This window comes from Gadus morhua, chromosome 7, assembly GCF_902167405.1.
Source record: "Gadus morhua chromosome 7, gadMor3.0, whole genome shotgun sequence".
Classification (NCBI taxonomy): domain Eukaryota; kingdom Metazoa; phylum Chordata; class Actinopteri; order Gadiformes; family Gadidae; genus Gadus; species Gadus morhua.
This window is the reverse complement of record NC_044054.1, coordinates 29,571,522-29,584,778: the sequence shown is the minus strand read 5'-3', so window position 1 is coordinate 29,584,778 and position 13,257 is coordinate 29,571,522. Positions and strand designations below refer to the sequence as shown.

Sequence of the window (13,257 nt, the reverse complement as noted above, 5' to 3'; positions counted from 1 at the left end):
GGAGTGTAAGCGGGCGATGAGTAACGATGAGTCCATTCATCAATGAACGGGTTCCGCGAACGATGCACATATCTGATCGCTCAGGAATCGGATTTTCGGATTATTTGATATATGAAGGGATTGATGACGTTAGTGGCAGGTTTTGTTAGAATCGTTTTTCTGACATTTCAGAAACATTATTATTCTGGTTTGTGCTGTCATCGTTAGGAAAGTTGAATCAAAACGATTGGACTGTTTCCCCTTTGGAGTGTAGGCTGATAAAGGGATTACCTGGTCGGTTATCTCGAAACACACACACACACACACACACACACACACACACACACACACACACACACACACACACACACACACACACACACTGAGAGAGACCGCGATTCTTTATAATATCAAGGTCAACATAATAACTCAAAAGACTAGGGCAGCTGCTTTTAGGAGATAACTGTTATTTTCGGGTTGTGGGCATATGGATGATTCATATCTCGCCATGGTGATAGTGCACACACAGTATTGTAGAACGAGTCATGAGATGATGATGTGGAGGGCTATATGTAGTTGGATGTAGCGGATACAATATGAATATGCTAATGCTCTCACAGTCTCTGACACACAGCAGAGAGAGGAGGATCGATTTATCTATCTTTGTTCTGAGAGGATGTTGATGATGCATCGAGAGCAGCTTCGGTGTGTTTTGGTGCGGTGAGAATGTTGGAGGTGGAGGTAATTCAGACCAGTGTAGTAGACCGTTAACATTGAAGTCATGAAGTACATTTGGAGCTATCTCCTTTGGACAGCCGATACCGATACAAGGGGCGCATTGAGGATATAGCAAGAAACATTATTGCCTATTTTTATAACGCCTATTTCCTACGAAATTACCAGTTAATCCTCATTCTCAAATCAGTCACAGATTCAAAGGGAAAATTAAGAATACCCTGACCTTAACCTCCCACACTGTGTCTGGTCTAGTTCCTTGAATGGGGTTTGATATAGGAGCCTCTTATGACACTAAACAGACAGACACAGGGGCCTACAGAACATGTGAGGTCCTCTGTAATGAGAAGGATTCAGGGACAAACCGGTTCTGGTTCTGGTTCTATTTGTGTGAAAGGTTATGTCATCTTTCTCTCCCTCACTTCGCAGACCGTAATGTTAAATCCATCCCTTTGGATATTCTCTGTCATATCTCTCTCTTTCTCTGTTTTCGTCTCTCTCTCTCTCTTTTCGTCTCTCTTTTCGTCTCTCTCTCTCTCTCTCTCTCTCTCTCTCTCTCTCTCTCTCTCTCTCTCTCTCTCTCTCTCTCTCTCTCTCTCTCTCTCTCTCTCTCTCTCTCTCTCTCTCTCTCTCTCTCTCTCAGTATTTGTTTTGATTATAGCCAATTATTTCTTGTATGGTCCCCACTGTGGCTCCGGGATTCGTACCTCACAAAGTGACTTTTGTCCGCCTTGGTTGAGCGCACTTCAGTCCTCATCGCAGAAGCCATTTGTCACTCATTGATCGTCTGGCTTTTCATAGAAACTCAGCATCACTCAACTCTCCCCGATCAATAAAAATGTTCACCTGTTGTGTTGTCTAGACCGGCCAGTCTCAACCGGCTTTACGTCGGGGTCCGGTACTGCCCGGCCATTGGCCCCTGGGGGCATCTTCACCGAGACCTCCATAGATACACCGGAGCACACGCAGTACTTTGATTGCCAAATCAACGTTTGCTTCAACTGAAGTGGGCGTTTGTTTTCGGTCAGCGGTCGTTCAATCAGCGCATTTCAGCCAGCGTGAAGCAAAGGTTTGGACCAGGTAAAGTTTAGACCAGGGGGTACGTTTGCTTTGGACCAGGATTTGGTTTGGACCGGGTAAGGTTTAGACCTGGGTTAGGTTTGGACCGGCTTAGGTTTGGTTTGGAGCAGGATTGGGTTTGAACCGGGTAAGATTTAGACCTAGGTTAGGTTTGGACCGGCCTAGGTTAAGTTTAGACCAGCGTTAGGTCTGGACAGGGTTAGGTTTGGACTGGGTTAGGTGTGGACCGGGTTAGATTTAGGGTGAGGGCCCAACCAATGGCCTGAAAACTCTTCACAGCCTTCCATGTCCTAAGTTCACTTGAGTCATTGGTTATACACTCAACTATGGCTAATGTTGCTTCGTGTTCGAGCTCTTATTTAAGAAATGAATACTGGTCATGTTTTAATGGAAGGACTGCTGTCCCAGAGCGGTTCTCTCATGCGTCGTCTGTCTGCGTTTGTAATGGAGTACGACGTGATAACGTCGGCAGCCCGTCGTACGGCAGACCCTCTGATCGTCTCACGAGGGGAGATGAGGTGTATCTGGATGAACTGTAACAGACTGTTGTTCTCTCTCTCTCTGGCTCGCTGTTTTCTCTCTCTCTCCCTTTCGCTCTCTCTCGCTCACTCTTTCTGTCTCTATCTCTCGCTCTCTCTCGCTTTTTCTCTCCGTCTGTCTCTTTCTCTCTCTCTTTCTCTTTCTCTCTCTCCGTCTCTCTCTCTCTGCCTCGCCCTCTCACTCTCTCCATGTCTCTCTCTCTCCGTCTCTCTTTCTCTCTCTAGTGAATGGGACTCCGGCCAGTCAGCTGTCGACTCCCCTTTCCAGGAACTCCCCCTCCCCCGCCCCCACCAGCCCAGGTAGCCTGAACAGGAGGAGGGTAAGTGTACAACACACACACACACACACACACACACACACACACACACACACACACACACACACACACACACACACACACACACACACACACACACACACACACACACACACACACACACACACACACACGCACACACAATCACAGCCTTCACACCTTACGTGTAACCCTTCTCTGTCCTCAGGAGAAGGACATGGCTCTGAGTGAGTGCAGGCCAAGCTCATCTTAGAGTCCGCTAGAATACGGAGAGAACTACGGTCCACCATCTTTAGTGTTTCATCGGGGCCATGACCCCTGACCTCTGTCCCCTGACCCCAACATCACTGTGATTGGCTATATATAGATTGAGATACACTACCCCCAAACAATATGTTTTATTTGATTTTTTTTGTTGTGGAGTAGAGTAGAAAAAGTCGAATGATCCAATCTCTTTGATGCCGACCGATTGTATGTTAGATGTTGTGTTCTGGAGGTGATTCCGCCTTCCATTCTGAGAGGGGAAATGACCGTGCAATTCAGAGGGAATAATGACAAATGATACATGTGTTCTGTGATTATTATCATGATAAATGTGATCAATTATTGAGTTGGTATGAACTGTAAGATATAGCGAGAGATTGTGTGTGTGCGTGCGTGCGTGCGTGCGTGCGTGCGTGCGTGTGTGTGTGTGTGTAAGAGAGAGAGAGAGACTACACTTGCATGTATACAAGTGGCACTGCTTTCAAATGTAAACCTGATCCCATAGAAATGTTATAAGAACGCAGGGAAACTCTGCCACAGAGAATAAGTCACTACACTGCAAACATTCGACTGGTCTCTTTCTAGGAAGGTTGTCCCTCAGAACGACAGGACACACGACGCACACGTACGTCAGCCTCATACTTCATGTCCACCGTAGGAATGCATTTACATTCAGGGTGTTTAGCAGGCGCTTCATCCAAAGCGACTTCAGTTCACACACACATTCACACATTCATGGCAGAGTCGACTAGCAAGGCGACAGCCCGCTCGTCGGGAGCAGTTAGGGTTGGGGGTCTCGCTCAGGGACACCTCGAGCCCCCCAGGAGAGGAGCCGGGGATCGAACCGGCGACCTTCCGGTTGCAAGTCAACGCGGCTCTACCTCCTGAGCTAAGCCGACCGCGTTTCATGTCCTCATGAACATACGTGGATGTGTTCCCCTTCGTAGCTTATTTACTTAATTTATTGTGTGACGGCAGCCTTGATGGAAGGCAGAGTGTTTGGCTCCAGGGCCTAGGGGGCCAAACATCGATGAGCCTGTATGTGATCCATGGGTCAGGGAGGGAAACGCACTGAACGGCCTTAATGGGGTCCCTGATGGATTGAGGAGATCGAATGTGTGTGTGTGTGTGTGTGTGTGTGTGTGTGTGTGTGTGTGTGTGTGTGTGTGTGTGTGTGTGTGTGTGTGTGTGTGTGTGTGTGTGTGTGTGTGTGTGTGTGTGTGTGTGTGTGTGTGTGATACAGAGAGAGAGAGAGAGAGAGAGAGAGAGAGAGCGCTAATGTGATAGAAAGAGAAAAAGAGAGATGGAGCGAGAGAGATGCCCCAAAAGGCCCTAGAACCCTGTGCCATGGAAATGGGTCACACCGGATCGCTCGCTGTCTGGAAGTGGAACAGCAAGTGGGCAGGCGCACACAAACTGTCCACAACCCCCTTCCACCATCCCACCCCCACCTCCTCCCCCCCCCCCCCCCCCCCTCGTTCTCCCTCTTCCCGCTCTCTTTCTCTCTCTCAAGCCCCTTTTCCATCCCTCGAATGAAAAATGAATCCACCTGATTACAATTATTTACTCATCATGGAGCAGTCAACACCATTTCCATGGTGATGCGTCCAATACACACAGAGCAAGCCCGACGTACACCAAAGACCCGGCGGGCCGCTAATGCGAGGCCGCAGTGCTTGCTTTTTAGTATTCAGGCGGCGGGCGGATAATGCGAGAATTCACTTCCTGTCACCATCGCATCCTCTACTGTCGTCAACACAAGCCTGCCCTCCCCTAACAGCCTCCCCCCCTCAACCGATGGCATTCAACAATCATGGCCTTTTTTTTGAGGTGTGCCGGATGTTAGTTCTAAAGTTTAATTCGGACGTTTTATAGCGCACAAATAGAGGGATTTAGCCGAAGCCCGCCCTGCATGCCCAGCAGCCATTATCTCTTCTCTCCCACACCCCTTCTGCAACTCGGCCGTCTCACTTCCACACCCCACGCTCAGCCTCCCTTCCCACTTGGCACACTTTCCCTTCCCTCCCTCCCTCCATACCCCCCCCCCCCCCCCCCCCCCCAAACCCCCACCACGCGTCTCTCATTTCCCTCCAGTAACCTTGGAGGCAGCGCCAGTCCCCATCGCGAATGAGCGCCGTTAAGCCCCACAGCGAGAAGTTCAGCACATTTTTGGACGTTTTTTAATCCTAATCTTCTTTTCAAAAGTGCAGCCGGAGCTCGCTGGTAGCAAAGCAGTTTGACATCTGTCTCCTGCCGTTCTCTGAACACACATACACACACACACGTGCACAAGTAGAGGCACACGAACGCGTGCATGCCCAGACCCGCACGGACGCCAGGCATACACACATTGAATCCTACTCTTAAAGTCTTTGCCTTTAACCGTCAAGTGATTGAAAAAGCCCTCTTTCCCTTTGATCCATCGTTGTGCGGACATCTGGGTTATGGGGACATCTGGGTCGTAGGTCATAGGTCAACAAAACCGTAAGGATTCACGACTGCAGACGCGGCAAAGCGACAATTTGAAGCTTTCTAAATTAAAGTTTATTTTCCGGACACATTCACCGTTCACAGATTCACCATTCGAAGCCGCGGTCCCGGAATGGAGCATAGACATGGCCTTGAGCTGTACCAAGCCAGGCTTTCGAACCACTGTCCGGTCTCAAGTGCTTGCTCCGTAGCACGCACGCGCACACACACACACACACACACACACACACACACACACACACACACACACACACACACACACACACACACACACACACACACACACACACACACACACACACACACACACACACACACACACCGCGTGCATGGATGCTTTCACACAACGCATGCATTCACAATTACCCTACACGGGAAGGAATCATTTTCAATTGGTAGCGCCCCAACCGAGAGACACCCTAGATTTCTCCATACGTTTGGCGACTCACCAGACTGACCCATTTCCACGATTTATCGGCCACATAAATCAAAGCTCTATGCATGCCGCGCACGTCGTCCTCCCGAACATAACCCCTCCTCTCCGACGCGTGCTTGGCAATATTTCTTTATCTATAGTTTCCATTCATCACTCCCTGTGGCGGGCATCTCTCTCTCTCTCTCTCTCTCTCTCTCTCTCTCTCTCTCTCTCTCTCTCTCTCTCTCTCTCTCTCTCTCTCTCTCTCTCTCTCTCTCTCTCTCTCTCTCTCTCTCTCTCTCTCTCTCTCTCTCTCTCTCTCTCTCTCTCTCTCCCCCTCCCTCCCTCCCTCCCTCCAACACACTAGGATTCTATAGCTCCCTCCCCCATCTACCGAGACATGAATCAGTCATCCCCGCACATGTTAGCGTGGCAGGGACGATGCAGTATAGAAGCACTTCATTGTATGTAAATGCGTTCCCTGCACACTTCGGTATGAGCTTAGACCTTGCTGCCTGAAGACGCTTCAGGAACCCCCCCCCCTGGCTCTGAGGCAATGGTTAGAGTTCTAGGAGCGAGATGTAAGGTTTGAGATGGCTGGGTCACCTTTTCACAGATTCGCTCGATACTTTGTCACATTCACTGCTTGAAAGGAAAACTGTGCAAGGATGTGCAGGATCTGTTCAATGGCAGATATGAAAGTAACACCTAGCTGCATGTCTTTCAAACTCCCTTTCTAATTTACAGTTAGGTTATTGTATTGTATTTGTTGTGTGCGTGTGTGTGTGTGTGTATGAAAGATTTACACCAACCCCTCCTCGTGTCTGTCATTGGTCAATTTATTTCCATAACATTGAATTGATGCCCCCTCCCCCCCCCCACCCTCAATATGTTTTCATATTTCAAAGGTTTTCAGTTGTGTTCAGTTCCAGTGTGAGCATGTGTCGATGTGTGTAAAAAAAGTTAAAGAAAACGACGTGAGTCCTGAGGGGGAAAACAGTTTCCATTCTTTGATGTGTGTTTGTGATTAAAGCTTGTATTTGGCTGTATACTTCAGATTGTATGCTTTGTGTTTATGCCATTAGAAGCTCTCCGTTTATCTTTTGTCCTGCTTTGGAAACACCAGCTGATAAGACCGAAGGAGCATACTGGGACTCAGTGGGCATTCCAAGGGAGAGATTCTCCGGCAGATCAATACTGTCTCTTCCAATAATCAATTTGACAGAATTGAAACTCACCATTTGGCTGCCCATTGTAAACAATGAGGTGGCGCTGGGACTAGACTTGATCCCAGTAGAAGCCACAGAATGCCACTGGTTCCCACTGTGCTGCTGCCGGCTCTTAGGGTGCGTTTGTTTTTTGTTTGTATTTATTTGATTCATGTCATCACCCAGCATCTGATTGTGTCCTCATTAAATTCATCGTCATTTTAGATTGTGCCCACCTTTGTGTTTTATTTTTGTCTTCATTAATTTGTGTGTGTGTGTGTGTGTGTGTGCGTGTGCGTGCGTGCGTGTGTGCGTGTTCGTGTGTGTGTATACACACGCACACGCAATATTGCTAAATGCACAATTATCTTTGACTCCAACCTGACATCCTCACATATTTTATTGGAATCTCATAAAGTAGTATGAGTATTTATCATTCATTTAAAAACGCAGACCACACAATCCCCAGCAGAACACTCAATGTTTTTGTTATTCTATCCCCGAATTATTTTCAGTAGCAGCATTTTCCTCCGGTAGCATTTAATCAGATTTCTGTTATTCCGCCACAATTCAATTTCCCCTGTGATTAGAATGTCATCCCCATATCCGCGGGTCGTCGGCAGAGAGGGAGGGGGGAGGGGGCCGGGGGATAACGAGTATTAAATAATAACAAATGTGTTTATTTAAGACTTTATTAAACCACCGTGCGCCCGGCGCCAGATGAAATCGTTCTACCCAACAAAAAGTGGCCGCTATGCTAAAAGGGAGTATTAAAACCAAACACTGACGACGAGATATGAAATACAATGAAGAGGGAGAGAGAGAGAGGGAGGGAGGGAGAGAATGTCATCCGTCTAGACAGCACAATAACAGAGGAGCCATCGCCTTATCTCATCATGAGAGGAGCAGGAAATCAGAGAACAAGCAGAATCAACCCACTGGCGCACACACAAATGTCAGGCAGGAGCCTGCATGGCGATAAGAAGATCAGACCAGAAATGCCAGGTTATTTCTTTGACACATGAAATGAGAATGATTGTTTTTAAGGGCAATGAATAGGCAGAGAAACATATGCTGGCCATTCGATACTCTACAGTTTACACAGCACATGTTAAACACAAGTAAACACTGCCATTGCAGTTTTCAATGGCCTATGTTGAGGACTAAAGGTTAAAACACTTTGCTGGGATCGATTGCAATTTCAAAATGCATTTTCCCTTTTGAAGCTTTCGGTCAGGGACAGTTAAGGGCAGCCATGGCATACAGATGTATTGATTATGGCTGTGGAGGGAGTGTTGATAAGTTTTCAGAGGAATAAATTGGGACGGATTTGGAATATGAAGCTATATTCCTTTTCCTTTGCTTTACTGATGTGCGCTATGTCAGTTTTTTAGTTGACATATGTTGCAAATGCAAATCCTTAAAATGTATTTTTCAATTTAATAACCTAAGGCCCATTTCGATTAACATGTACAAAACGAAAATGTTCTTCCCGAATCTCAATACTCTCAACACTGGAAGTCATTTAAAACATTAATTTTGTGTTTACTTCCATATTTCAGGGGAGGGTTTTAAACCAGCATCCCACCTGAAGCAACGCCACTTCTAGGAATATGTTGTGTGGTGTCAAATACAAACTTAAACATCCTCCACCACACACTCACACACAGTTGGAGCGGCTCATGGTCGATCTTCTCCGTTTGTTTTCGTTCTGATTTACCTAATGTCTCGTCCTAGGCGGAGCGACAAACACACCGAACAAAACATTTTCGGAACGCAACGTTCTGTAGAACCCATGATAGAACCTGACCTAGCGGCAACAGACAGGAAATTACCATGTATGGGCCTCTTTCTTTCCACTGGAAGTGTCTGTGGTTGCGCTCTTCCCTGGCAGTTTCTATAGCAACAGTATTTTGTTTCCCTTGATGGCAGGAAGAAAGAGGGAGACCGAGGGATGGAAATGAGAAGCGAGCGGGGCTTCAGAGGTGAGGAGAGGTAAACATGAGTCAGTGCACGGATTTAATACCGCGGCCAAATGGACACACGGGGGGAGTGTAGGGCTGCGACGTAACCGTAAAACCAAAATATTGTGTTGTTATTTGTGATCCAAGTATGTCCGGTTGATACGGAAACGTTACATAAAACATGAAGAGCGTCCGCTTCCCTGAATTGTTTTTTCAGGTGAGTTTATAAGAGCTGCTGAGTGGTGCTGACTGATGAGCTTCAGACACACCAGAAATAACACGAATAAAACAGTTCCCATTGTTTCATGGTAGTATAGAGATGCTGGCCTCGCTCATTACTGACATTGATTAAAAAAAAAAAAAAAAAGTCGAGGAAGGGAAAAAACAAAGAATGGCAGTATAAGATTTAGCAGAAGGTTTGTTTTGAAGCCAATAACGTGTGTAGAGTCAGTTTATCCCCATCCAGATTATCGGTCGGTTTACGAGCGTTAAAAATTGGCCGATTCAAAACTCAGAATAATCATTTGTTTTTCAAAAACGACCCAGCTTGGAGTACAATAAGAGTTGCAGGCTACTGCCATCCCTTTGTAGTGAATATGTTGAGCAAAAAACCCATTTAACCCATTCCAGAGAAAATAAATGTGACATGAAATAACTGCAAAACAGTAGGTACAAATATTACCACTGCTCTCAAATTGATCAGATAAGCCCTCCTCCTTCAAACCATCTCATCAAAACATATCGTCAACCATGTGTATAACGTGCATGCTAACATAGACCTAAACTTAAGACCTTTGGATTATATTTAATATGGTAACATTCTGTCACGGAGCCTTCGCCAACAGCACTGTGCCCACCACGGAGAGATTATGATTAACTTTCACCCCAAGCAGTCGGCCAGCGCTGCTGAAATCTTGGAATGAATAAAGCCAATTTCACATTGTCGTGCTCCCTCAAGTTGGAAGTGAAAAGAGGTCATTGGAGCGACGCCGGGTGTGAGTTTGAGTGTGAGTGTGAGTGTGTGTGTGTGTATGTGTGTGCGTATATATATATATGTGTATGTGGTGTGCATGCGCGTGCGTGTGTGTGTGCACGTGTGTGCGTGCACCTGTGTATGTGTGTGTGTATGTGTGTGTGTGTGTGTGTGTGTGTGTGTGTGTATGTATGTGTGTGCATGGTAGTGTGTGTGTGTGTAACAAGTTTATCCTCATCAGCGCCTCTCTACCCACCGGGCTTCCATGACAACCAGACATCAGGGTCTTAGGAGCGATTTGATCCAGTCTGTGGACGAAGTGTCAGGTTAACACCAGGCTTCGTTTTTAGGTCGCTGTACACACACACACACACACACACACACACACACACACACACACACACACACACACACACACACACACACACACACACACACACACACACACACACACACACACACACACACACACACACACACAATCCAACACGACTCGAGGGGAGCGGACACACACCTACACACCACGACACAATTCCAACAGAGAAGGTTTTCAGTTTGATTGAATCCAATTCATGGCTGTCCGTGGTTCCCCCCCCCCCCCCCCCCCCCTCCCCCTCTGTCTCCGTCAGGACTCCCAGGGTTCCTCCGACTCTGTTTCGTCCGTCCAGGCGTGTCACTCGATGGAGGACTGTGGGGGGTCTCCCCCTGAAGGTAAGATCCCGACCAGAACCGTCTCCATCTCTCCCTCCGCGTGAGGTAGAAAACACACCCTGGGTCGGACTCTGAGTTAGGAGATTCATCTAAAACATCGATGATCCATAAAACATCCACGGCGTGTGTGGAACATCGGTGAGGTAGTGGTTTTGAACTCACTTCACTTTTTAAATAGTTAGATATCCTCGCACACTGTTAAACCACGACACTCACAACATCGACAAATTAACGAAGACGCAGATATCACGTTGGGCGGTGCTTTGAATTCCCAGGCAGCCCCAGTCGGACCCCTGTGGTTAAAACTCTTTGCAATACGAGTCCCCGAGGGTATCTGTGTATTAATAACATTGACAGAACCTTATCTGAGGACATCTGAGCCGATCACATTCAGATTGGGCTACATGTGTGAGGAGCGCTGCTGCGATGTTCCAGCGCTTAGCGAGCTCCACCTTTATGGACCGTGACACACATCGGCATCAGAGCTTCTGCTCCCCAGCCTGGCCTGGTTTCTCCTCTCCACTGCCTCCACCCTCAAAGTGTCGTCGTCCCCCACCCCCGCCTCCCCATCACAGCTGAGGCCCCGGTCCTTGAGATTCCAGCTGTTCCAGCCTACATATCGGAGCGCTACAAGGTGGGCCGCACGCTGGGAGACGGGAACTTTGCAGTGGTCCGGGAATGCGTGGAGCACACGACGGGGCGGGAATACGCGCTGAAGATCATCAACAAGAGCAAATGCAGGGGCAAGGTGAGCCTTAAACGATTCTGTTGTTAGGAGTTTATTATAATTAATGCTTCGGTTAATCTGCCCCCATGCACCCAACCGACGTCCATCCATCTAAACATGATTCATCCGTCCACCTGTCCATTCATCCATTCACCCAACAAAATCCATCCATCCATCCACACACCCTCCATCTATTCATGTATTCACTCACTCACCCATCCATCCATTCGCTCACCCTCCCTCCATCTATCCATCCATTCAGTCATCCATCCATTCAGCACTCAACCCATCACAGAGTTAATTAAACGAGTGGTTGTGAAACGGCAGAGAAACCCAGCAGTGACCAAGCCCTCGGGACCTCTCTGCTCCGTCTACGTAGTGCCCGTCATGCGAGTACATATTCATGAGCTGACCTTTGAGTGGTTCTTAATTAGGGTAGGAGCCCAGATGGAAGGGGGCTGACTCAGTGCCAGGGGGATGAATTGGTATGCAGTGTATATCAATTGATCACAAAGGCTGTACGTCACTTTATGTACGCACTTATTTTATGTCGTATTTAGTTATAGCACTTAGTTGTGTAGCATCTTGTCATAGTTATCTATGTTGAATACGGGGAATGGGTTAAGCTATAGCGGCTGTTAGTGCTTGGCACTTGGTTCTATGAACATCCTTATTGTACCGACTTATGTGTACTTATTGTAAGTCGCTTTGGACAAAAGCGTCTGTTAAATGCCCTAAATGTAAATGTTCCTTTTATCGTTTTGAACCTCGTGTTAGTTTGAACCTTGTGGGTCGGCTTCCTGACGAGCTGGCTGTCGCCTTGCATGGTTGACTCTGCCGTCGGTGTGTCAATATGTGTATTAACCGATGTAAGTCGCTTTGGATAAAAACATATGCTAAATGCAGAGTTAATGTCGCTTTTTCATAATTTTTAAGGTTCCTACTAACCCGAGGTTCAGAACGAATAGGGCATACCTTATTGACCCCCCCCCCCCCTGAACACTGTGGATATGGTGCCACTGACATGTGCTTTGCGTCGCCAGTTACACGCGTGTGTTGTGTTCCCAGGAGCACATGATCCAGAACGAGGTGTCCATCCTGCGACGGGTGAAGCACCCCAACGTCGTGCTGCTGATCGAGGAGGTGGACACGTACAGCGAGCTCTATCTGGTCATGGAGCTGGTCAAGGTGTGTGTAGGTGTGGTTGTGTGTGTTTGTGTCATTATGTGCTTTAGTTTGTCTGTGTGTGTGTGTTTGTGTGCGTGCGTTTGCGTGTGCGTGTGTGTTTCTGTTTTTATGTGTGCTTGTGTTTTTTGGGTGTCTGTGTTTGTGTTTGTGGGCGTGTGCATGTGTGTGTGTGTATGCAGTGGTGGTTCTAGGATTTTTCTGGAACAGGGGCCATTAAGGGGCCACATGCTACATTCGGCCTTGCGCTGAGTTGGTGAGGGGGGGAGGGGGGGGGGGGGGGGGGGGGCGTACCAGCCTTGCGCTGAGTTGTTGACGGGTTGTGGTTCTTCTGCTAAGTTGCATTGACTCATTAATGCCGCCAATAGTTTGGGTGTGGAATTGCATCTGTGATCGTTGAGTTCTCCGGTAGTTCAGCTCGTCAATTGATTCACGGAACAGGGGCAAGTCAGGGGCCAATCAGATTTCAGCAGTGGCCCCACCCCTAGAACCGCCACTGTGTGAATGCGTTTGTGTCTGTTTGTCTGTTTGTTACGACCGCCGAGGAGGACATGAACGCTCCTCAGAAAGGGTGAACGAGAAGAAAGAAAGTTTGGAAAAACAAGTGAAGGAAGAAAGGGGGTTTGAAATGTCAACAGAATGAAAGAAAGTGGGACTCAAACGACAGACAGACGGACAGACTTCCAGACAG

The 13,257-nt window shown here is 47.7% G+C and overlaps 1 protein-coding gene across 2 annotated transcripts in view; it reads left to right on the top strand.

Annotated features, from left to right (window-relative positions):
* dclk1a (doublecortin-like kinase 1a) overlaps positions 1-13,257 on the top strand; it is a gene marked incomplete at its 5' end in the record, with an annotated part of 43,125 nt that overhangs the window by 23,267 nt on the left and 6,601 nt on the right. For both annotated transcript variants that reach the window (XM_030361989.1, XM_030361988.1), the window contains 4 exon segments: positions 2,559-2,653; positions 10,573-10,654; positions 11,230-11,402; positions 12,450-12,569. In XM_030361989.1, coding sequence (XP_030217849.1) covers positions 2,559-2,653; positions 10,573-10,654; positions 11,230-11,402; positions 12,450-12,569 — 470 coding nt within the window.